This window comes from Phymastichus coffea, unplaced genomic scaffold (assembly GCF_024137745.1).
Source record: "Phymastichus coffea isolate CEN01 unplaced genomic scaffold, Cenicafe_Pcof_1.1 PCOF00096, whole genome shotgun sequence".
In the NCBI taxonomy this organism is placed as follows: Eukaryota; Metazoa; Arthropoda; class Insecta; order Hymenoptera; family Eulophidae; genus Phymastichus; species Phymastichus coffea.
In genome coordinates, this window is record NW_026706907.1 from 830,242 (window position 1) to 853,838 (window position 23,597).

Below are 23,597 nucleotides of genomic sequence, written 5' to 3' on the forward strand. Positions count from 1 at the left end.
TACTTCTAAACGGCGCTGTAACCTACATTTTTCTTCTTTTATCGATGTAGTTGTACATTTATACTGTACATTGTACTAATTTTTCGAGAAAACCCTAAGAAAAATAGAAGTTATATTTAATGAGTATATTTTGTAACAACCTCTCCATAAGGCACTACGTATAAGTCAACATTACAATTTTTATTTTTGAATATGATATAACCTAGATTAAGGATATTTTAATGTGTTATTGGTTAAACTCAAAGCCACCCTTATGAATCGCTTCAACAAACTCGGTAGAGAAATGAAATATCGCGATAATTTTTTTACTATACGTAGTAAATAATTCGAACGTACAGCTTTCATGCTGGAAAATTGAGAAGCTTCGAGCTTTGATAGTTCCTCCGCAAGAGATACGACGTGTGCCGGGGCGACCTTTTATTTTCCTGATCTACTCTGCGCGCGGAGCTCCGATGCTAGCAGAACGAAGATCAGACAGTGCAGCTCGTGCTGACGGCACTTTTTCCGCCTTCGCCTGAGCAAAAGTGGTACGGGAGCCTCGATGGCCAGCCGATACCCTTTTCCTACGCGACGAGATCACCTTCTGTCTGTCACGCGTCAGTCTACGTCAGTCGAATTATCGTCCGCTGCCCGCGCACCGCACTCCGACCACCAGTGCCCGCTCGAGTCATTCGCTTCTAGCTTTCCCGCGGACGAGCAGAGGGTGAGACTGTCGGGGGACGATCGACGGATCTCACCGGGATTTACAAAACACTGGTTTTCGAACGGAGCGCGAACTTGACGCTCCCGGATGGAGCGGCCGGCTTGTTTCCAAACGGGAATAACTCGTCGACTAGGAACTCCTGACGTACCACTCTAATATCGTGCGCTTGATAAACCGCGAGCGCGTCATCGTGCGAAATTACACCTACGCGTCGAAAGTATTATGTTTTGTTGCTTGCAAAAATAACGAACGACATGCTAACGGTGAAGAACAAGAAAGGAATAGGTAAAAGGGACACCAGAATGTTCTTGTGCAGTGATTACGATATCAACATTTACGGACTTTTACGAGGACTCGACGTTCGTCACTCGCACATACCGTATTTTATTAATGCTCCTATAATTGAGCTGCGACGAGTATTACGTAAAGGTGAGAACTTGGTAAACACTCAAGAGTTTGAAGGTATCGCAACAAGTTCAATTTGGAATGTTAAGGTGTTTTATTACCACGGAGACACGACGTAAGTCGAGCAGTTTAAAATGCCAGACTGCACGAAGTTTGGTCCCGTGAACAAGTATGTAGACAACGCGAATCGTCTGCTGGACTGAACAGTGATCGCAAAAATAAAGAACACTTGGAAACTCTGCTAAATTAATTTTTAAACTATTGAGCTTCTCGTCCCCGTGAAAAATACCCCACCAACGTAAATCTCGCCCGGAAAAACTCGGACGACGAGCGCAATCGAAAAAGTAGAATAGAGAATATCTTTTTTTCTTTCTCATGCGTCGCACTTTAACATTAGCGAGATAAGTCGTCCACGGGGAGAAAAGAGAGAGAGAGAGAGTGAGTTTGTCCGGAGAAGTATTTTTTTCACCCCTTTTTGGTGGTGCGCGCGCGCTCTCTCTCTCTCTCTCTCTCTCTCTCTCTCGCTCTCTTGGCGCGCAATAAATCGTGGCTCGCGGGAATTAGTTTCGAGATAAAGTATAATATCGGAGGGCCGACGTCAGACTCGGCTGATATTTATGGCCTCGATAGCGTCAGCCCCTTTTTCTTCTACGCGCGCGCGCTTAAATTATTGGAAAATGGTCGCGCGCGCTTTTCTTCTTTTCCGACGTCGCTCGCTTGCTTATTCCCTGCGCGAGAAGACGCGCCGCCGGCGCTGCACGCGGGCCACTCACAAATCTTGCTGTCCGCGACACGCTTTGCATTCGCGAGCTTCTTTTCTCGAGCTCGCCTTCGCGAGCCTCCGTTACCGCGCGCTCGTTTATCAATGTTTGCGTCTCCAAAGGGAAGCGTCCCTGTCTCTTTCGCTTGTTTACCCTGGCCCGCCCTCGACGACCTAACGAGCTATTATCCCTCTCCGGGATCGCGCAGTTGTTCGGCGCGTCGCGTGCAAAAGCTGCGACTTGCCTTTCGAGTTCGTCCGACTTTTTTCCATTTCGCCAACTGGCCTCAACCAAATGCTCCTACGTTGCTTGATTTTTTGACATTTTCAAAGAGGACAGAACGAAATAACGGTTACAGATAATCTGCGAATATAATATATATCTTGAATTTTATCGAAACATCTTTCTCTTTATTCGAAGACAAACCAGCTTCGTCAACGGATACCCTTTTTTTTATATAATGAAGATATTTGAATAATGTAACACGTATTACTTCAGCCGGAATAAGGTATAATCAGCGACCGACAATCAAAATTATCCTTTCATGTCGTCTCGTGAAAGCGTCAAGTGATACGATATCCTGCGCAAATATAATATGCGATGGCGATCGCGCTCAAATTGCAAATGTCTTTAGTCGCGCGCGTGAGAAATGCATTTTCGTCGCGCGACACCTGTCCGCGGATCACCTGTCGCTCTCCCGACATGAACGGCAATTAAAGCTCATTTGGATACTCTGATATCCGTTTTTATTGCCCGATCTGTGAAAAAAAAATTACGTACCCGCGGTCTTCGTCTGCTTCTCGGCAGACCGAAAGGCGGTCGACGGCTAACGATCACTCAACGCGGCCTTTATCGATGACGCAGAAAAAAAGGAGAGGACAAACGCGTTCGCATTAAAAATAACCGAACGCGCGTTTGTCCACATTGAAAACACTTGCTTTTTTTTTTCAACCTGACAACGAGCGCAAATCCCTTTCGTTTTAATCATTTTTTTCTCCATCCGCGCAATTTTCCGTAGCGACCGCGGCGCGCAAAGCAAATAACACGTGCGCCCTCGAAAAAAGACCGAGATACAAAAGCGCGGTGCATGCGCTCGCACGTAGCAGTACATCATGAAAAAAAAAGGAGAGAGAGAGAGAGAGAAACAAAAATGCATACAAACATATACCCGCGCACAGTGGCAGAATGAACTGTAAAATATGCGTGTCCGATATCATCTGAGCTCGGCAGCGTCGGACTTTTGCCTCTCTCTCTTTCTCTCTCTCTCTCTTCACCAGGCGGGCGGAAAACCATAAACAAAAAAGAGAGAGTGCGCGCGCCGCCAGCGTTTTCCTCGTAAAAATTCAGCAAAATAAAAAAAAAAAAGCATGTCGCGCTATCGAGGTCGCGACGCGATAACGGGCCGCTCTCGCGCGAGATATCACTGATATATTATGACCTCCGCGTTGTTACTCGGCGCGCTTCCTCTTTTTGCCCGCACGCGTCGCTATCTCTTTTCGCGCTTTTTACCTGGGCGAATCGAAAAAGCGCGTATCACTCGCTCCATTTGCCGATACACTCTCTTTTTCTCTCTCTCTCGTGCGCCCATAAATAACCGACGCTCGGAGCGTTTTTTTCACTCGCTGCAACCTCGTAAAAAGCATTATTCGCGATATCGAAGCGCGATTATTTACAAAAAAAAAAAAAAAGAAAACACGACAGCTAGCAAAACGCAAGCTCGTGAATGCGCGCGCCCGCGGGCGGGCTTGCATTTTTCTCCGAATGAAAGAGCCGCTTTTTTCCCTCTGCGCGTGGGCTTTTTAATCTGGCGGGGAGCATCGTGCGCCACACACTTTTCCTCGCGTCCCTCTTTACTCTTTGTTCGCGCAACGCCGGTGCGCACACGCGCGCAAGGGGGAGGGGAGAGGGGTCGCGCGGTTTTTTAATTTAAAAAATAATTAAAACGTGGGATCGGAGGGAGGCTCTCCTCGCGCGTTTCGGATTCCTGCTGGATTATTCGGTTTTAACTGCGCAGCGCGCTTTTTCAGATACGCTGTATATGCGCTTTCGCAATTAGCCTCGCGGTAAAGGAAGACGCGCAATTCCACGCGGATAGTCTTCATTCGACGGGGTTATTATTATTTTTTTCACTTTTAACCATTGTCGTGCTTGTGGCATCGAATGCAATTTGAAAATGTGGATACTTTCCGACGCCTCTCTTCGCTTCGAGTCTCGGTCAAGAGTAGAAAAATAGCTGACTCGATTGACAGCCGCATTAATAATGCAGGAGACACGCGAGCCGATCCACGCGTTCGCCGTTCAACAAACTCGCTCTCGGGGGCTCGATTTTTATCCGCGCGCGCCACGATCGGTCGTTCGGCCACGCGAACAATGTATACACACTGACGCAACGAGCCTCCATTGAGAAACTCTTGCCCGCAGAAAATAGGCCAACTATACAACAAACAAACGGGCAAAACAGAGACAGCAACGTGTCCTCCCCGCCGTCCCTCCGCCCCTTTCATTGGCAGATAATGCAAATAGATGGTCCGTGAAGTGGTGGCAAGCTCGCATTAGCATTGTGTTTTGCCGCAGTGAGAGCGGGGAAAAGATGGTGCGGCGCCAACTCTTTTTGTGCCGCGAAGGGATTAGCCGCGCTGATCTGCTTTTCTCCTTTTATTCTGCTTTCCTCTTTCTCTCCCTCTCTCTCTCTTTCGCGCAACCGGGCATTATTTTTTTCTCGGAGGATCGCTCCGCGCGTTGCGCAACCAATCTTTCTTCTTTTTCGGCTCGTTGCTTCCCCGGCAAGACGCGCGAGAGATGCGTGCGACGATAAAAAAAAATAATATAAAGATTATTTTGGTCTGTTTCGTGGGAGAGGGAGTGGGGAGGAGGAGTCAAACAATGGACTTGCGGCCGGCTGAAAATTTGTTCGGAGGTTTCTTCTTTCAGCGCGGATGGCTGCAGTCGCAGATTTCCTCTCGCAGATACGAAGCTACGCTCCGAACTACGCTTTTGTATTTTGTGGTTTCTTTACTTATGTGTTTCACGTTCGAAGCTAAGGGACACACCGAGAGACGATTACAGAGGCGACGTGGTGCTGCGGATTCTCGCGACGGAAAAGTGAAATGAAGCGTACGCTGTGGCCAACGGAGACGGCCGATCGCCGATAAACGCGACAGCCGGGTTCTCGGAAAAGATGCACCATTAACCGAATAATACAGCTGGCAATTATTCGCGCGCACGCTCCGAGAATTTCCGACAACTCGTCAAAATTCCGTCTCGGCCCGCGCTGCGACGATTGAATAAGCGCACTCGCGCGCATCACGCGACGAGAATCGGCGCACAAGTCAGGTGTGACGCTGGCAGCTGCGAGAGAGAGAGAGAGAGAGAGAGAGAGAGAGAAAGGAGCGCATATAGTATCGAGTGGCACCTGCGACACGTGCGCCAAATTGACACTCGACAAATCAGAACTGCGTGAAATTCCTTCGCGGCGATCGTCGCGCCTGCCTACGCGCGTCATTCGATTCTTCTCTCTCTCTCTCTCTCTTGTCGGGGTCGATCGTCTGTCCTCCTCCAACTTTTCATGGCGAATCTCCGAGCGTCACGCATGTCACTCTGCACACTGTCTGCTGCGCAGTGTCTAGCAAGCTCATTACCGATCAACAACCCCTCTGGTTTCGCAGGTTCGCGATTCTTGTCTCATTTAAAACACACCACGCCCAAAATGAGACAGAGAGAGAGAGAGAGAGAGAGAGAGAGAGAGAGAGAGAGAGAGAGAGAGAGAGAGAGGGAAGGGGAGAAAAAAAGGGAATTCGTAATTCCGAAAAACTCGTTAAGAGCGTCGTTATAAAGCATAAATCCGCGCGCGTCATGTGTTCACCGATCTACCGAGCGAATCTGCTTAGCGCGTCCATATAATTATTCGTCGAAGGGTTCAGCGCTGCTGCCTATCTTTATGGCTTATTGCCAAGCGCTTTGGGCAATTTGCGCGCACCCAGAGATTCATCTCTTCTTTCGCATGAACCGAGTGGAAATGAAAAAAAAAAGAAAAAAAAAAAAAAGAAGAAATACATCAACAACAAAAGAAGAAAAAAAAGAAATGAAAGAAGGAGAATTGATGGACAGCTGCGCGAGATACTGTGCGCGTACACCTTTTTTTGCGCAATAAATTTATGCATTAGATAATGAGAGCGGATTTGCCAAGTACACCTGTCTTGATGGAAAACGCTCCGAGGCAATTGAGAGAAAGAGAGAACAAGTATTCTCGTACTGTGTGTGTTATTATAAGTTAACGATGCATTATCGTTTTTCTTTTTTCTTATTCACGAGCCGAGTGAATGCCTCTCGCGCAACCGCGCCAGCGATTTTATCGGTTTGCCTTTTGAGTTTGCTTTTGCATAAAAGTTTGATACGATACTGCTTCGGTTTGGAAGGTTCACAAGTTGCCAGCTCTGCGCCTGATTAATCACGTGTGAAAATAATTTTGTTTTTCAGTCTGGATCACATTTGTTACATATGAAAGTCGAGGCTGGGAAAAGCTTCGCGACGAGACTAATATAAGATCTGATAACGAAGTATACAATGTACACAGGCACGATTTTTCGAATCAAGATTTTTCTTTTCTTGACGACACGTATGATAAATAAAATGTTTTATAAGCGTATACGTTGTTTGTAGTTGCATATCGGTATTTCTGTGTCCACATGAGTTCGAACATTTCGAGAGAAGTATTGAAAGATACCAGTAATCCTTCCAAAATATCCTCGCTTGTTTGAAACACTAGCTACTGCATAGACACTCGAAACAGACTGTAAGCAAAGCACGAATGGTGTATAAGATCGAATGTTTCAATATAATTATTCTTCATTGTATTACTTATCTTTCACCAAGATGTTTACTGTACGTTGAATAAAATTATTTATGAGTTAAGGGTATTTACTGTTAAAAGTAAGCATATTTTTGAAATATAGCTTGGAACACGAATAGTAATAAATATAATTTATATCTAGAGCAAATAAGTACCACAGCGCGTCCTCATTCAAATTGTTTTATCATCGTCTATAGAAATTTGAAATCTAACGAAGCCTGCTCTCTCCCAGCTTAGAAGCCTTGAAAAGCACGTAATCTCTAACATGTGTCGTTTTCGGACAGCGTTTCAGTATCAACCCGAACTCATATTTTACGACCGTGGCTGTCGACTACGTTTTCCTGTTGGCACTACATCTAAATTAATGTTTACGGGAAGCGCGCAAACGTGTGCTATTGAATAAACAGCAAACGACATCTTTCATAAATGTTCCGAAACTGCAAAGCAATGACAACTTCTCGAGTGGATGGAACAATCGTCGTTCACCACTCTCGATTTCGCACCACACTCCTTACCCCTTGGAAAGAAAAAGATAGGTGGAACTGTCCGAACGTCAATGCCGCTCAGCGTCCCATCTCAATCTAGCGCCGCGACAAAGGAAGGGAACAACTCGCGGAATCGAGTGACGTCGATTAGAGAGCGATAAACTCGTCAGCGGGCAAGCTGGCAAAACAAAAAATCGTGCGTTTAAAGCGCGCATTGTCTCCCGAAAAGACTCGTGTGACAGAGACGTCAGGTTTAGCTATTTCGAGTAACGCGCACAAACGTATCGCCAGCAGAATCGCAGCCCTTTCCGCCAGATAATCTCTCTTGCACTGCGCGCCGGCAAACCCCTGATAATATAGATAGCATTCAGCGTCGCGCACACACGACGAATTCAATAAAGCGAACTGCTACGTCTGCATGCGTGTGCTGAATGAGGGCATTGTCGGCCGCGACATTCATGCGGGAGTGAGCGAGCTTTGTTTTTTTCTTCTTTTTTTATTTTTTTTTTTTTTTTTTATTTTGCCCCTCTCTCGCCGAGTGGATCTGAAAAATGTGGGCGTTCGCTGCTTCTTTTTTGGCGAGCGACGGCTTTGGATCCTCTTGTGTGTGCGCGCCGCTGCTTTTTTGGCGGCTCGCGGATGTGGAAATGCTTCTGATAAAGGGGATGCGATTGAGCTTTTTTTGCGCTTCGTTGATGGATTTAATTCGACTTTGCTTCTTTCATGTGAACGGCACGTGGACCTTTGAATAATTGCTTAAATGAGCGTTTGGTATCATTTAAAATCAAATAGCTTAATAATATTTACACAACAGCAATGTTAATAAAAGTCGATTTTTGGTGGTGAACGAATCTTCAGTTAAAAGATACGACTGACCTTCTTGTTATATTTAATTTTTCATTGAATTTTTAACAAAGTATTAGTTATTCAATGTATCTTGCTTTACTCAACGGACTCTTCGTAATAAGAAATAGAGTGAATGAATTAGATTGACGAAGCAACTGAATGAAAAAGTGCAACTTGAAAAAGATGAAGCTGGATAGAAATAAAAAATCTGGCTCGCTAATGCTGCGATGAATCCAATTGAAATACTTGATATTTTGCGTTTAAATCTACCGATGGCGCTCTGAATACTCCATTGATTTGGCATTTAATGTCATTCATAAGGCCGCGAAAAATCGATCACTCGAGAATATCTTTATGAAAATCGTGACAAGCCATAATACAAAGTTCCAACGGAGTTTTGCAATCTGCGCATGAAATCAAAGATTCAGAAAAGACCAAACAAAAGAAAATCGAAGGCAAGATCTGCGGAAAAAGCTGCACGGCGCGCCTCAAATGAGTCTTAATGCCCACTAATGGCCGAATAGTCGTTGGCCCCCTCGGCAAAACAATGAGTATAGCCTCGCGTAAGAGCTCGCATTTTACTTATCTGCAGTTGCACAATCTTCTAAGCTCGGCGAGCTCGTAATCTTCTGGGCTGGCGGCCTCCGAGAAATCCGGCGGTGGCCGTGGGCCCATTACCCAAAAGTAGAGCGCTGAGGATTAGCCGCGACGCGCGGCCAGGAGCCACCTGACGCGGATTTAAACTCCTGACTCGCAGGTTTCTCGCCGGCGCTAATTGCGCGCGCGCGATCCTCGTGGCCTCGCCCTCGGTCGTCCCCCGAGATGCATTCCTCCGGGCACGAGACGGACGCCGTTCCGCGAACCGGCGCGCGACGGAGGCGCCGCGCCCGAACGGCCCCGATCAAAGCCACGGGCCGAGCGTCTGGCGCCGATGGGGCCGCGCTCTTCCGCGAACGCGCGACGTCGGCGCGAGGCGCGCGTCCGAGAAGTCTGCGAGCAATAAAGCGAGACGGCGCATTGCCGAGCGCCCGATCAGCGCGGCAGCAGCAGCAGCAGCAGCGGCGGCGACGGCAGCAACCGCCATGCAGATGATGAGATGTTTATCGGGGAGGCGCAAGCGGAGCAGCGACGTAATCGCCAGCGCGGATCTTTTCCTTGCGTTCGGCGGGCATGGCGGCACAATGGGCGGCCGCCGCCTCGCGCCTCACAATGCAGGCGACAGCTGGACGGACACGGATATTATTGCCTCGGGAAAATGGAGACATTAATCCCCGCGTGTGCGTTTTGACAAATTTATCTGTGTAACCGCGGAGCCCATTGAATGGCGCAAAGGCGCGAGCGGCAGTGAAGTGTGTGGGCACCGATAGCCATCGATTTTGCGTAATCCGTGTGTTATGGCTCGCGCGATTGTGCGATGACGCTGTAGCTGTAGATCGGCCCGAGATGCCGCCGTTGCAGTTGTCAAATTTGCGGGCGCGAAATCTTTTTCTCGTTTTCCTCGGCAGCCCGTTTTGGCAAGTGCGATCACCGCGGTTGTCCCGTTGATTGCATTCGCGATAGGATCAGCTTGCGTTTCGATCCCGTTGCTGCGCGAATCGCATTTGAAATAACTGAAAGCTCCCGGCCTTGAGCATTTGGAGTTGTCTCTTGGTGGAAGACTTTGCTTGTTGAAGATAAATACGCCTGGCACCTCGAATGACGACATCATTGCACCGATTCTCGTGCATACACAAAATTAAATTTTTCGAGCCGAGCGTCGGAAGATGTAATCGGCTGCCGCCGAATTCGTCCGCGAATTGGACATGCCATCTACAGCGAGGCTGGGCAACCGAGCAGAACCGTGGGCGGAATCGAAAGAAATTATTTAGCAGCGTTATCGAACGCACCACCTGAGCCACTTTGTTTTCTCGACTGGAGAACCACGGCCGCGAACACGCGCGCCATGTTGCTTCGTGGCATTTCAACTGCTACTATAATTACGAAGGCTAACAATGCGTGATTATAGACTTTCTTGCAGCCACAACGGATGCGAAAGTCGTTTGAATCACAATGATGCAGCAACAGCGGATTTTCCCCATTAATTTTTCATCCGAAGCCGAACGCCCAATTGAAAAAAACAAGTCTCCGCGGCGGCACACAAAACTCGCTCGCTTGGTAGCCGCAGCAGCGGGCTGCGACAACGTGTGTACACATAACTTTTGTCCCGGACGAACAATATCGTCCCTCTGAATAATTCAGCCACTCGAGCCAGTAAATCGTGGAGCAGCGATACTATCGGGCGCTCGCAGCGCGCGCAGCCCCGAGTTTTTGTGATTTCCTCGGAAACGGCCCTTTTCAGACGCCACGTGAAGGTCTTCATTTTCGAAGGCGCGCGCGCGCGTCGACCGATCGTCCACGGATACGCGGCCTTTGTTGGAAAACAAATTTCTCGCGGGGGCCTTTTCGCGCCCTCGCCACCAATTGTCGCTCTCCGGTTTCTCGCTTGCGGCGCGCTTACACGCGACAACAACGAGCGCGCCGCCGGGGCAGGGGGGCACTCGTAATATCGCCGACTGCGATCGATGCCCACAAAAATGGTCAAGTATGCGCGCTGTGCCGGCCAAACGTATCGGCCATCGATCTTAACCGACGATTTTCACGCTACTGTTATTGTCGCTGGCCGGTGCTTTGCCCACGCGCTTGTTTCGCCTTTTTACGGCCGCGGAATTGTTTTGCCAGGTCGTTTTCGCTGCCTGTCAGCGCGCGCGTGACACACGCACACCACGCCGACTTTGATTTACTGCCGTTCGAACCGGGCGCGCGCGCGTGTTTTTCGTTTTTCTGAATATTCATTCGAGTATAAATAAAAAAATAAACGAGGGAGACGCTTGGTTTTTCAACGGGGTTTTCGTTGCGCGCGAATGCTCGTCGTTGTCGGAGAGAGCGATGGAGGAGTAACGAGCGAATGGAGTTGTAAATTGTCGCGGAATATTTCGAACGGGAATGGAGAAAAATGTACAGCGTGTCTTTACACGTACAAAATGACTGTAAAGTGCTTATTAGATCAGAGTAACTCGCTGATCTTTAACTAAACTCGTGCACCACTAATAATTAACCGGTTAAGAGAAGATTACCCAACGCTTGTAATTTTGACATTATCGAAAAATCTACTGTACACACGTGTCTCCGCCCACGCGAGCGAAAGCAAAGTTGGAACGGCAAAAAAAGCAATTCACCAGAATGCCGATATGCCGAGAGAAATATTAATTAGCGTCTGGAAGCGAAATATCCAGCGCAGGTAACGGGCGAGAAGGAAAACAGGCAACGCGCCTGGCCTTTCCCATATCGCGCAATTAAAAAATTCCCAGACGCGTTGCGCGCGCGCGCATTAATTACGGCGCAGGCTCATAAAATTGTAATCGCGCTCGCGTGATGTTCTACGGATTTTCCAGTCTTGCGCCACCGTGGCGCGCGAGAAAAAGAATAACGTTTCTTAAAGGGCTTCGCCCCCTCCCTCCCCGCGCCTAAGGCCCACCCGCACTTCGGCTTGCATCATTTAACCGCTCGTTTGTCTCTGGGGAGCTGATGGCCAGGCGATAAGTCATTCGTGAGCTTTGAATATCAATGTGCATGCATTGTCGTTGCGGGAAACGAAAGGAGGAAAAAAATGAGAGCTCTTGACTGATTTAGTTTGTTTGTTTGGATAATGGGGGCCGTCTTCTTCGACTTGGGCGAGAGTGATTGATCGAGATGAATTTGGTTTGGTAAGTAGTCTTTTTTTCATGGAAACTCCGGTGTATAATGAGAGTTTTCATCTGCATTCCCAATTGTTTTTGTTAGAGGCTATGCGTACGACGAAATATCTGATGGTGTTTGCTGGAATGCTTTGCTTCAAGTAAATGCGCTCTTGAAGCAGTAATTTATTGCATGGTACTTGACAATCTCGTGGATTCCGTAGTTTACGAATTTAATACCTTTTCCGAACAGATTTATATAGTCAAACATCAACCTAATTTTATATGTTTTATTTTTTTCAATCTTGAAGGCTAGAAACAAAAAGTTTCTTACGATACTTAAAAGAACTCTCATGAGGTTATTTTGACATCCTTGATGAAATTTCTATAATGATACAGATGGATGTGCAAATTCATTTGATATATAAGTTGATATCGCAGAGGGAATCCGATGAGATTCGGACAAACTCCTATGTTCAAGCCCACCAATTGTTTCCGTTTATTGAGAATCGGAGCACCGCTGTCACCCTGAACAAAAACTTACTATTAGATTGCCTATCGAACTATCTACATGCCATTGAACGCTGTAAAAGCAGTCTCTTACGTAGCTTGATAAGACACCTGGCTTTGCAGAACTGCAGAAATAATTTTCCATTATAAGTAAATCGTTGCGTGACAAATCGCTGGCCCTCTTACGACATTCCTCTTCGCATAGAACCGTTGTAAGTGCCGTTTTCAAAACTAATGGGCACTTGCCATCTATAGAAACGCCCCAACCCGCAATTCTAACGATTGATCTGATCAAATCTGTCGGCGCGAATGTCAATATCGTCGCTGGATGAATTTCTGGACGGACTCCTTTGCCTTCTAGCTAAAAATGTATAATATCGATTTCAAAATAATTGCTAAAATCATTCGTATTTTCGTTAATCGCCAAAGGCTCCTTGCTACCGTTAAAACAATTATGTCATGATGCAAAAATTCCATGTATCCTTTCTTATTTTTTTTCCATTCTTTGTACGTTATCCAGGATTCGGGGTAGTACTTGTCACCAAGACTCACGTCTTCCGAGCCAGCAATAATTTCGATGTCACTTAGCGCAAGCCCGCCGAAGCAATGTTCAACAGTCAGAATACTTCTCCTGCTTATGAGCGTTCCAGTGCAAAAGTGACGATTCACGAAATGGGTATCATTGCTTTGGGCTCTTCTTGCGATCGACACGACAAACGGAAGCTCATTTGGTCGAGCATCTCTCACCTTAGTCCCTATTAATGGGATTTCGTGTGACAAGCCGATTAACATGCCTAAATTTATTAACAAACAACGTACTACATGGTAAATTTAGATAAATTAATTAATTCTAACTTAATACAAATTATATTAATTCTATACCATATGTTAAATATCGAAAAAGAACAAGCATCTTCTGTGGCATCCTACTATTAAAAGAGATACAAGTTAACTGTTCAAGAGTCACGACGTAACTAATGTTAAATGTGAAACAAAATGATCGATTCTTCACGACAATTCGTCACGATCGCGTAACATACCGCTATAATTACTGCAATGACATTCGTTAAGTTCGTCAAAGTCCAGGAAAATATAATCGATCGCTCATCGTATATTATTTTATCGACTAGTCGTATATTATTAGTAAATCAAGACTTAATTATACACAATTTTCCAAATTTATAAAAAAAGAATAAGGTTCCTGAAAATATTTCATGCGTACAAATAAAAAATTAAGTATTCAAAATATTTCTGAGGAGCATATTTTGAATTACTTTATGAATCTTCTGTTACGATACAAATATAAGTGTGTAATCAGTTGATTCTCATTTCTGAATTCCTGAGGATCCTCCTCGTGGTTTGAATGGATATTTGCCCTTACTTAATATCAACCTGTTTATTTATTTTACAGAACATTACAGTGCCAACGTAATGTTTGTAAAAATGTAATGAGAAGATTTCTTAAATACATGGAATCGTCGGAGTACTGGTGGACAGCTGGTATAATAAAATTCCCACCTATCGTCTTGGTAGTTCCTGTGTTACATTCTTCATTTGAGATTACTACGAGTACTGCCTTTTCCAACTCTCTCAATCTTCACGTTTTCTATCATTGTATTTCAATTTTCAGAAGCACTATTAATATACTAACCAAACGCTATATAAACCATTTTCATTGTGCTAAACGATAATTTATTTCACTACCTATATATTGGTATTTTTTGATTCGTTCATAGCTTCTTCTGTTTCCAGCCATGTTTCTTGTTTACTACTACTGCGTTGATCGTGCATGATATTTTTCTTCAGGAAGTGCCTATAGGATTTTCCAAACAGCAGATAGATTGTAATGGTCATAAAATAGTACCTTGCGATACATTACAAATTATATATTCTTTGTTACCGGAGCATATATTAATTTTTACCATCTATTAGATATTAGTTACATAACTTTTCAACAATTGACATGGTAGTCCTGGGATTCTATAACATTCTAGTTTCCTTAATACGTTATAATTAATTGTATTAAACGCTTTGGCCTAATCAAGGAAAGATGCTGTAATTTTCTGGATATTATATATTCCATTTACCATTAAATGTTTGACGTGAGTCAATGCGTCTTCTGTGCCTATGTTATTTCTAAATTCAAGTTAGAATATATTTTATTTTATTTAGATTTGTTTAATCTGATATGAATTCTTTTTTCGAAAATGTTTTGCAATATTTGATACTATTAATACATGTCTATAATTAATTGAAATGTTGTTCACATCTCCCGCTTCATGTTCGATATTTTTAATAATTTATTATGTTTCACCACTGTCTGTATAATTTAAATAGAAAATGTTCTGTGTTTTTTGAAAGTGGAAATTTAAATTATGATTCAAAAATACCGGTTTTTTTGCTGCAAGTTTGTTCTCGACGGTACTAAAATATTTATTGAAGATATAAGCCATCTTCTTCTTATTGGTAATTACTTTATCGCCAATTTTTATTGATTCTATACCAGTTATGTGTTCTTTTGACCGGATTAGTTCATTACTTATAAAATTCTAATGACTTACTATCATTTCCTGTTCTATCAAAGATTTATTGTTGTTCTAATAATTTCGTTTATTTTCATTATAACGTTTAATCTTTCTTCGTACATTTTTATTATTGTTAATAATTCAGATTATGCGGTTCATATTTTCAGATTTCATGTAGCATGTGTTTGTTACAAGATACCATGATTCCTAAATTTATCTCTTTTTTTCTCGGGTGCTTAAGTTTTGGATTGTTAATTTATTTGTTAACATATTGAATTTTATTTTAAAAAGAATGTGGTTTGGTAAATCGTCTTATATTTATGGAAACTGTTCAGTACTATGAGAGTTTTCATTTGCGCTTTTAAACTATTTTGTTGAAGGCTATTTGTACGACAAAATATCTGTTATTGGGTAGAACGTATTCGTTCGAGTAAATTTGTGAATGCACTCTAGAAGTAGTAATTGATTGCATTGTACGTGCATTGATCACGAAAACCGCAATTTATAAATTTAATATGCTTTCAGAATAGATTTCTTGTAAAACAACCACCCAAATTTATTTATTTTCAATCTTGAAAACTATAAACAAAGTGTCATATGGTACTTAAAAACGTCTCTCATGAGGTTGTTATGACATCCCGGATGAAATTTCTATAATAATACAGATGGAGATGTACATTAATTTGATGCAGACGTTGATACCATACAGGGTAACCCAAGAGAGCCGGACAGCTTCCTATGTTTATGCCTACTAGTTGATTCCGTTTATTGAGAATCGGAGCTCCACTGTCACCCTGAACAAAAAATTATTATAAATTACCTATCGTACTACGTAGTTCACTGAATGTTGGGAAAGCAGTCTGTTACACAGCTTGATAGGACGGATGGTGTTGCGAAACTGCAGAAATAATTTTCCGATGGAGTTATATTTTTGCGTACCAAAACACTGGCTCTCTTACCACATTCTTCGTTATTTAGAACTGTCAACACTGCCGTTCTCAAAACGAATGGTGACACGTCCTCTGGAGAATAGCCCCAACCGGCAATTCTAACGGTTGAACCGTACAAATCTGTTGGTGCGAATGTCAATATCTTAGCTAAATGACTTTCGTGACAATCGACTCCCTTGCCTGCTAGCTAAAAAATTATAACATTAATTTTCCCACAATTGTTAAAACCACTTGTATTTTCATTAATCGCCAAAGACTCCTTGCTACCGTCAAAACCATGATATCATTTTCTAACAGGTCTTTCAGTCCTGACTTTTTTTTTTTCCAGTTGTCATACGTTATCCCAGATTCCAGGGAGTACTTGTCACCAAGTCTGACGTCCGTCGAGCCAGCAATAACTTCGGTGTTATTCAGCAATATTTTTGCGAAGCAATGTGCAGCAGTCAAAACATTTCTCCTGCTTATGAGCGTTCCAGTGCAAAAGTGACGATTCACGAAATGGGTATCATTGCTTTGGGCTCTTCTTGCGATCGACACGACAAACGGAAGCTCATTTGGTCGAGCATCTCTCACCTTAGTCCCTATTAATGGGATTTCGTGTGACAAGCCGATTAACATGCCTAAATTTATTAACAAACAACGTACTACATGGTAAATTTAGATAAATTAATTAATTCTAACTTAATACAAATTATATTAATTCTATACCATATGTTAAATATCGAAAAAGAACAAGCATCTTCTGTGGCATCCTACTATTAAAAGAGATACAAGTTAACTGTTCAAGAGTCACGACGTAACTAATGTTAAATGTGAAACAAAATGATCGATTCTTCACGACAATTCGTCACGATCGCGTAACATACCGCTATAATTACTGCAATGACATTCGTTAAGTTCGTCAAAGTCCAGGAAAATATAATCGATCGCTCATCGTATATTATTTTATCGACTAGTCGTATATTATTAGTAAATCAAGACTTAATTATACACAATTTTCCAAATTTATAAAAAAAGAATAAGGTTCCTGAAAATATTTCATGCGTACAAATAAAAAATTAAGTATTCAAAATATTTCTGAGGAGCATATTTTGAATTACTTTATGAATCTTCTGTTACGATACAAATATAAGTGTGTAATCAGTTGATTCTCATTTCTGAATTCCTGAGGATCCTCCTCGTGGTTTGAATGGATATTTGCCCTTACTTAATATCAACCTGTTTATTTATTTTACAGAACATTACAGTGCCAACGTAATGTTTGTAAAAATGTAATGAGAAGATTTCTTAAATACATGGAATCGTCGGAGTACTGGTGGACAGCTGGTATAATAAAATTCCCACCTATCGTCTTGGTAGTTCCTGTGTTACATTCTTCATTTGAGATTACTACGAGTACTGCCTTTTCCAACTCTCTCAATCTTCACGTTTTCTATCATTGTATTTCAATTTTCAGAAGCACTATTAATATACTAACCAAACGCTATATAAACCATTTTCATTGTGCTAAACGATAATTTATTTCACTACCTATATATTGGTATTTTTTGATTCGTTCATAGCTTCTTCTGTTTCCAGCCATGTTTCTTGTTTACTACTACTGCGTTGATCGTGCATGATATTTTTCTTCAGGAAGTGCCTATAGGATTTTCCAAACAGCAGATAGATTGTAATGGTCATAAAATAGTACCTTGCGATACATTACAAATTATATATTCTTTGTTACCGGAGCATATATTAATTTTTACCATCTATTAGATATTAGTTACATAACTTTTCAATAATTGACATGGTAGTCCTGGGATTCTATAACATTCTAGTTTCCTTAATACGTTATAATTAATTGTATTAAACGCTTTGGCCTAATCAAGGAAAGATGCTGTAATTTTCTGGATATTATATATTCCATTTACCATTAAATGTTTGACGTGAGTCAATGCGTCTTCTGTGCCTATGTTATTTCTAAATTCAAGTTAGAATATATTTTATTTTATTTAGATTTGTTTAATCTGATATGAATTCTTTTTTCGAAAATGTTTTGCAATATTTGATACTATTAATACATGTCTATAATTAATTGAAATGTTGTTCACATCTCCCGCTTCATGTTCGATATTTTTAATAATTTATTATGTTTCACCACTGTCTGTATAATTTAAATAGAAAATGTTCTGTGTTTTTTGAAAGTGGAAATTTAAATTATGATTCAAAAATACCGGTTTTTTTGCTGCAAGTTTGTTCTCGACGGTACTAAAATATTTATTGAAGATATAAGCCATCTTCTTCTTATTGGTAATTACTTTATCGCCAATTTTTATTGATTCTATACCAGTTATGTGTTCTTTTGACCGGATTAGTTCATTACTTATAAAATTCTAATGACTTACTATCATTTCCTGTTCTATCAAAGATTTATTGTTGTTCTAATAATTTCGTTTATTTTCATTATAACGTTTAATCTTTCTTCGTACATTTTTATTATTGTTAATAATTCAGATTATGCGGTTCATATTTTCAGATTTCATGTAGCATGTGTTTGTTACAAGATACCATGATTCCTAAATTTATCTCTTTTTTTCTCGGGTGCTTAAGTTTTGGATTGTTAATTTATTTGTTAACATATTGAATTTTATTTTAAAAAGAATGTGGTTTGGTAAATCGTCTTATATTTATGGAAACTGTTCAGTACTATGAGAGTTTTCATTTGCGCTTTTAAACTATTTTGTTGAAGGCTATTTGTACGACAAAATATCTGTTATTGGGTAGAACGTATTCGTTCGAGTAAATTTGTGAATGCACTCTAGAAGTAGTAATTGATTGCATTGTACGTGCATTGATCACGAAAACCGCAATTTATAAATTTAATATGCTTTCAGAATAGATTTCTTGTAAAACAACCACCCAAATTTATTTATTTTCAATCTTGAAAACTATAAACAAAGTGTCATATGGTACTTAAAAACGTCTCTCATGAGGTTGTTATGACATCCCGGATGAAATTTCTATAATAATACAGATGGAGATGTACATTAATTTGATGCAGACGTTGATACCATACAGGGTAACCCAAGAGAGACGGATAGCATCCTCTGTTTATGCCGACCACTTGATTCCTTTTACTGAGAGTCGGAGCTCCACTGTCACCCTGAACAAAAAATTACTGTAAATTACCTCTCGAACAATATAGTTTACTGGATGTTGGGAAAGCAGTCTGTTACACAAGTTAATACGACGGATGGCGTTGCAACACTGCAGAAATGATTTTCCAATGGAGTCATATTTTTGCGTACCAAAACACTGGCTCTCTTACCACATTCTTCGTTATTTAGAACTGTCAACACTGCCGTTCTCAAAACGAATGGTGACACGTCCTCTGGAGAATAGCCCCAACCGGCAATTCTAACGGTTGAACCGTACAAATCTGTTGGTGCGAATGTCAATATCTTAGCTAAATGACTTTCGTGACAATCGACTCCCTTGCCTGCTAGCTAAAAAATTATAACATTAATTTTCCCACAATTGTTAAAACCACTTGTATTTTCATTAATCGCCAAAGACTCCTTGCTACCGTCAAAACCATGATATCATTTTCTAACAGGTCTTTCAGTCCTGACTTTTTTTTTTTCCAGTTGTCATACGTTATCCCAGATTCCAGGGAGTACTTGTCACCAAGTCTGACGTCCGTCGAGCCAGCAATAACTTCGGTGTTATTCAGCAATATTTTTGCGAAGCAATGTGCAGCAGTCAAAACATTTCTCCTGCTTATGAGCGTTCCAGTGCAAAAGTGACGATTGACGAAATGGGTATCATTGCTTTGGGCTCTTCTTGCGATCGACACGACAAACGGAAGCTCATTTGGTCGAGCATCTCTCACCTTAGTCCCTATTAATGGGATTTCGTGTGACAAGCCGATTAACATGCCTAAATTTATTAACAAACAACGTACTACATGGTAAATTTAGATAAATTAATTAATTCTAACTTAATACAAATTATATTAATTCTATACCATATGTTAAATATCGAAAAAGAACAAGCATCTTCTGTGGCATCCTACTATTAAAAGAGATACAAGTTAACTGTTCAAGAGTCACGACGTAACTAATGTTAAATGTGAAACAAAATGATCGATTCTTCACGACAATTCGTCACGATCGCGTAACATACCGCTATAATTACTGCAATGACATTCGTTAAGTTCGTCAAAGTCCAGGAAAATATAATCGATCGCTCATCGTATATTATTTTATCGACTAGTCGTATATTATTAGTAAATCAAGACTTAATTATACACAATTTTCCAAATTTATAAAAAAAGAATAAGGTTCCTGAAAATATTTCATGCGTACAAATAAAAAATTAAGTATTCAAAATATTTCTGAGGAGCATATTTTGAATTACTTTATGAATCTTCTGTTACGATACAAATATAAGTGTGTAATCAGTTGATTCTCATTTCTGAATTCCTGAGGATCCTCCTCGTGGTTTGAATGGATATTTGCCCTTACTTAATATCAACCTGTTTATTTATTTTACAGAACATTACAGTGCCAACGTAATGTTTGTAAAAATGTAATGAGAAGATTTCTTAAATACATGGAATCGTCGGAGTACTGGTGGACAGCTGGTATAATAAAATTCCCACCTATCGTCTTGGTAGTTCCTGTGTTACATTCTTCATTTGAGATTACTACGAGTACTGCCTTTTCCAACTCTCTCAATCTTCACGTTTTCTATCATTGTATTTCAATTTTCAGAAGCACTATTAATATACTAACCAAACGCTATATAAACCATTTTCATTGTGCTAAACGATAATTTATTTCACTACCTATATATTGGTATTTTTTGATTCGTTCATAGCTTCTTCTGTTTCCAGCCATGTTTCTTGTTTACTACTACTGCGTTGATCGTGCATGATATTTTTCTTCAGGAAGTGCCTATAGGATTTTCCAAACAGCAGATAGATTGTAATGGTCATAAAATAGTACCTTGCGATACATTACAAATTATATATTCTTTGTTACCGGAGCATATATTAATTTTTACCATCTGTTAGATATTAGTTACATAACTTTTCAACAATTGACATGGTAGTCCTGGGATTCTATAACATTCTAGTTTCCTTAATACGTTATAATTAATTGTATTAAACGCTTTGGCCTAATCAAGGAAAGATGCTGTAATTTTCTGGATATTATATATTCCATTTACCATTAAATGTTTGACGTGAGTCAATGCGTCTTCTGTGCCTATGTTATTTCTAAATTCAAGTTAGAATATATTTTATTTTATTTAGATTTGTTTAATCTGATATGAATTCTTTTTTCGAAAATGTTTTGCAATATTTGATACTATTAATACATGTCTATAATTAATTGAAATGTTGTTCACATCTCCCGCTTCATGTTCGATATTTTTAATAATTTATTATGTTTCACCACTGTCTGTATAATTTAAATAGAAAATGTTCTGTGTTTTTTGAAAGTGGAAATTTAAATTATGATTCAAAAATACCGGTTTTTTTGCTGCAAGTTTGTTCTCGACGGTACTAAAATATTTATTGAAGATATAAGCCATCTTCTTCTTATTGGTAATTACTTTATCGCCAATTTTTATTGATTCTATACCAGTTATGTGTTCTTTTGACCGGATTAGTTCATTACTTATAAAATTCTAATGACTTACTATCATTTCCTGTTCTATCAAAGATTTATTGTTGTTCTAATAATTTCGTTTATTTTCATTATAACGTTTAATCTTTCTTCGTTTATTTTTATTATTGTTAATAATTCAGATTATGCGGTTCATATTTTCAGATTTCATGTAGCATGTGTTTGTTACAAGATACCATGATTCCTAAATTTATCTCTTTTTTTCTCGGGTGCTTAAGTTTTGGATTGTTAATTTATTTGTTAACATATTGAATGTTATTTTAAAAAGAATGTGTTTTGGTAAATCGTCTTATATTTATGGAAACTGTCTAGTACTATGAGAGTTTTCATTTGCGCTTTTAAACTATTTTGTTGAAGGCTATTTGTACGACAAAATATCTGTTATTGGGTAGAACGTATCCGTTCGAGTAAATTTGTGAATGCACTCTAGAAGTAGTAATTGATTGCATTGTACGTGCAATGATCACGAAAACCGCAATTTATAAATTTAATACGCTTTCAGAATAGATTTCTTGTAAAACAACCACCCAAGTTTATTTATTTTCAATCTTGAAAACTATAAACAAAGTGTCATATGGTATTTAAAAACGTCTCTCATGAGGTTATTAAGACATCCCGGATGAAATTTCTATAATAATACAGATGGAGATGTACATTAATTTGATGCAGACGTTGATACCATACAGGGTAACCCAAGAGAGCCGGACAGCTTCCTATGTTTATGCCTACTAGTTGATTCTGTTTATTGAGAATCGGAGCTCCACTGTCACCCTGAACAAAAAATTACTATTAGATTACCTATCGAACTACGTAGTTCACTAACTGTTGGGAGAGCAGTCTGTTACACAGCTTGATACGACGGAGGGCGTTGCAAAACTGCAGAAAAAATTTTCCAATGGAGTCATATTTTTGCGTGCCAAATTACTGGTTCTATTACCACATTCCTCGTTACTTAGAACTGTCAACACTGCCGTTGTCAAAACAAATGGTAGCACGTCATCTAGAGAATCGCCCCACCCGGCAATTCTAACGGTTGAACCGTATAAATCTGTTGGTGCGAATGTCAATATCTTAGCTATATGACCTTCGGGACAGTCGACTCCCTTACCTGCTAACTAAAAAATTATAACATTAATTTTACCACAATTGTTAAAACCACTTGTATTTTCATTAATCGACAAAGACTCTTTGCTACCGTCAAAACCATGATATCATTTACGAACAGGTCTTTCAGCTCTGTTTTATTTTTTTTCCAGTTGTCATACGTTATCCCAGATTCTAGGGAGTACTTGTGACCAAGTCTAACGTCCGCCGAGCCAGCAATAACTTCCGTGTTATTCAGCAATTTTTTTGCGAAGCAATGTGCAGCAGTCAAAACATTTCTCCTGCTTATGAGCGTTCCAGTGCAAAAGTGACGATTGACGAAATGGGTGTCATTGCTTTGGGCTCTTCTTGCGATCGACACGACAAACGGAAGCTCATTTGGTCGAACATCTCTCACCTTAGTGCCTATTAATGGGGTTTCGTGTGACAAGCCGATTAACATGCCTAAATTTATTAAACAACAACGTACTACATGGTAAATTTAGATAAATTAATGAATTCTAACTTAATACAAATTATACTGATTTTATACCATATGTTAAACATCGAAAAAGAACAAGCATCTTCTGTGGCATCCTACTATTAAAAGAGATACAAGTTAACTGTTCAAGAGTCACGACGTAACTAATGTTAAATGTGAAACAAAATGATCGATTCTTCACGACAATTCGTCACGATCGCGTAACTTACCGCTATAATTATTGCAATGACATTCGATAAGTTCGTCAAAGTCAAGGAAAATGTAGTCAGTCTCACCATACCTCATTTTATCGACCATTAGGTGTATCACTTGTATAACAAGCCGCAATTATACACATTTTCCAAATTTTACGAAAAAAAGAGTAAGCGTTCAAAAAACGATTGTTATGGGCATATTTTGGTTTGTTTGATGAATTTTCTGTAATGATACAAATATAAGTGTCTAGTCAGTTGTATGTAGTTTTTGAATTCCTGACAATACTCCTCGAGATTTGGATGGATCCTTGTTGATTTCTTTTACGGATTTCTGGAGCGTCCCAGTCACTATGCAAAAATATATTTAAACTATCGAGTTGCACTTGGATACAGGGA

The 23,597-nt window shown here is 40.6% G+C and overlaps 4 protein-coding genes across 10 annotated transcripts; all 4 read right to left on the minus strand.

Annotated features, from left to right (window-relative positions):
* Positions 1-11,878: 11,878 nt before the first annotated feature.
* On the minus strand, positions 11,879-13,257 carry LOC131669725 (chymotrypsin-1-like). Of its 2 annotated transcripts, XM_058944826.1 has the most exons (5): positions 13,155-13,257; positions 12,714-13,066; positions 12,367-12,633; positions 12,097-12,290; positions 11,879-12,002 (listed from the first exon to the last, which is right to left on the minus strand). In XM_058944826.1, the coding sequence occupies exons 1-4, from the start codon at positions 13,195-13,197 to the stop codon at positions 12,114-12,116; spliced, it is 840 nt and encodes a 279-aa protein (XP_058800809.1). In that variant the 5' UTR covers positions 13,198-13,257; the 3' UTR covers positions 11,879-12,002; positions 12,097-12,113. The 2 variants fall into 2 exon arrangements, with proteins under 2 accessions (XP_058800809.1, XP_058800808.1); XM_058944825.1 differs by lacking the exon at positions 11,879-12,002 and having other exon boundaries at positions 12,011-12,290; positions 13,155-13,256.
* A 1,411-nt stretch (positions 13,258-14,668) lies between these two features.
* On the minus strand, positions 14,669-16,557 carry LOC131669726 (azurocidin-like). Of its 2 annotated transcripts, XM_058944828.1 has the most exons (5): positions 16,456-16,557; positions 16,015-16,367; positions 15,757-15,934; positions 15,665-15,695; positions 14,669-15,591 (listed from the first exon to the last, which is right to left on the minus strand). In XM_058944828.1, exons 1-5 carry the CDS (start codon positions 16,496-16,498, stop codon positions 15,549-15,551), a joined length of 648 nt encoding a protein of 215 aa, XP_058800811.1. In that variant the 5' UTR covers positions 16,499-16,557; the 3' UTR covers positions 14,669-15,548. The 2 variants fall into 2 exon arrangements, with proteins under 2 accessions (XP_058800811.1, XP_058800812.1); XM_058944829.1 differs by lacking the exon at positions 15,665-15,695 and having other exon boundaries at positions 14,674-15,591.
* Positions 16,558-17,965: 1,408 nt separating this feature from the next.
* LOC131669723 (azurocidin-like) lies at positions 17,966-19,856 on the minus strand. Of its 4 annotated transcripts, XM_058944821.1 has the most exons (5): positions 19,757-19,850; positions 19,316-19,692; positions 19,058-19,235; positions 18,966-18,996; positions 17,966-18,892 (listed from the first exon to the last, which is right to left on the minus strand). In XM_058944821.1, exons 1-4 carry the CDS (start codon positions 19,797-19,799, stop codon positions 18,971-18,973), a joined length of 624 nt encoding a protein of 207 aa, XP_058800804.1. In that variant the 5' UTR covers positions 19,800-19,850; the 3' UTR covers positions 17,966-18,892; positions 18,966-18,970. The 4 variants fall into 4 exon arrangements, with proteins under 4 accessions (XP_058800804.1, XP_058800805.1, XP_058800802.1 ...); XM_058944822.1 differs by lacking the exon at positions 18,966-18,996 and having other exon boundaries at positions 17,969-18,892; positions 19,757-19,849; XM_058944819.1 differs by having other exon boundaries at positions 18,139-18,892; positions 18,966-19,235; positions 19,757-19,844.
* Positions 19,857-21,926: 2,070 nt separating this feature from the next.
* LOC131669724 (azurocidin-like) lies at positions 21,927-23,206 on the minus strand. Of its 2 annotated transcripts, XM_058944824.1 has the most exons (5): positions 23,059-23,206; positions 22,618-22,970; positions 22,360-22,537; positions 22,268-22,298; positions 21,927-22,193 (listed from the first exon to the last, which is right to left on the minus strand). In XM_058944824.1, the coding sequence occupies exons 1-5, from the start codon at positions 23,099-23,101 to the stop codon at positions 22,151-22,153; spliced, it is 648 nt and encodes a 215-aa protein (XP_058800807.1). In that variant the 5' UTR covers positions 23,102-23,206; the 3' UTR covers positions 21,927-22,150. The 2 variants fall into 2 exon arrangements, with proteins under 2 accessions (XP_058800807.1, XP_058800806.1); XM_058944823.1 differs by having other exon boundaries at positions 22,268-22,537.
* Positions 23,207-23,597: the final 391 nt, after the last annotated feature.

What these genes read in the sequence shown, in the direction of transcription:
- LOC131669725 (XM_058944826.1), bottom strand. Translation starts at nt 13,197, where the DNA reads ATGCCACAGAAGATGCTTGTTCTTTTTCGATATTTAACATATG. An exon ending in TTTTCGATATTTAACATATG is followed by an intron (nt 13,067 to 13,154) that starts GTATAGAATTAA and finishes TAATAAATTTAG; the next exon opens with GCATGTTAATCGGCTTGTCA. An exon ending in ATGACATAATTGTTTTAACG is followed by an intron (nt 12,634 to 12,713) that starts GTAGCAAGGAGC and finishes ATACATTTTTAG; the next exon opens with CTAGAAGGCAAAGGAGTCCG.
- LOC131669726 (XM_058944828.1), bottom strand. Translation starts at nt 16,498, where the DNA reads ATGCCACAGAAGATGCTTGTTCTTTTTCGATATTTAACATATG. An exon ending in ATGATATCATGGTTTTGACG is followed by an intron (nt 15,935 to 16,014) that starts GTAGCAAGGAGT and finishes ATAATTTTTTAG; the next exon opens with CTAGCAGGCAAGGGAGTCGA. An exon ending in CATCCGTCCTATCAAGCTGT is followed by an intron (nt 15,592 to 15,664) that starts GTAACAGACTGC and finishes TTTTTTGTTCAG; the next exon opens with GGTGACAGTGGAGCTCCGAT.
- LOC131669723 (XM_058944819.1), bottom strand. Translation starts at nt 19,799, where the DNA reads ATGCCACAGAAGATGCTTGTTCTTTTTCGATATTTAACATATG. An exon ending in TTTTCGATATTTAACATATG is followed by an intron (nt 19,693 to 19,756) that starts GTATAGAATTAA and finishes TTTACCATGTAG; the next exon opens with TACGTTGTTTGTTAATAAAT. An exon ending in CATCCGTCGTATTAACTTGT is followed by an intron (nt 18,893 to 18,965) that starts GTAACAGACTGC and finishes TTTTTTGTTCAG; the next exon opens with GGTGACAGTGGAGCTCCGAC.
- LOC131669724 (XM_058944823.1), bottom strand. Translation starts at nt 23,101, where the DNA reads ATGCCACAGAAGATGCTTGTTCTTTTTCGATGTTTAACATATG. An exon ending in TTTTCGATGTTTAACATATG is followed by an intron (nt 22,971 to 23,058) that starts GTATAAAATCAG and finishes TAATAAATTTAG; the next exon opens with GCATGTTAATCGGCTTGTCA. An exon ending in CCTCCGTCGTATCAAGCTGT is followed by an intron (nt 22,194 to 22,267) that starts GTAACAGACTGC and finishes TTTTTTGTTCAG; the next exon opens with GGTGACAGTGGAGCTCCGAT.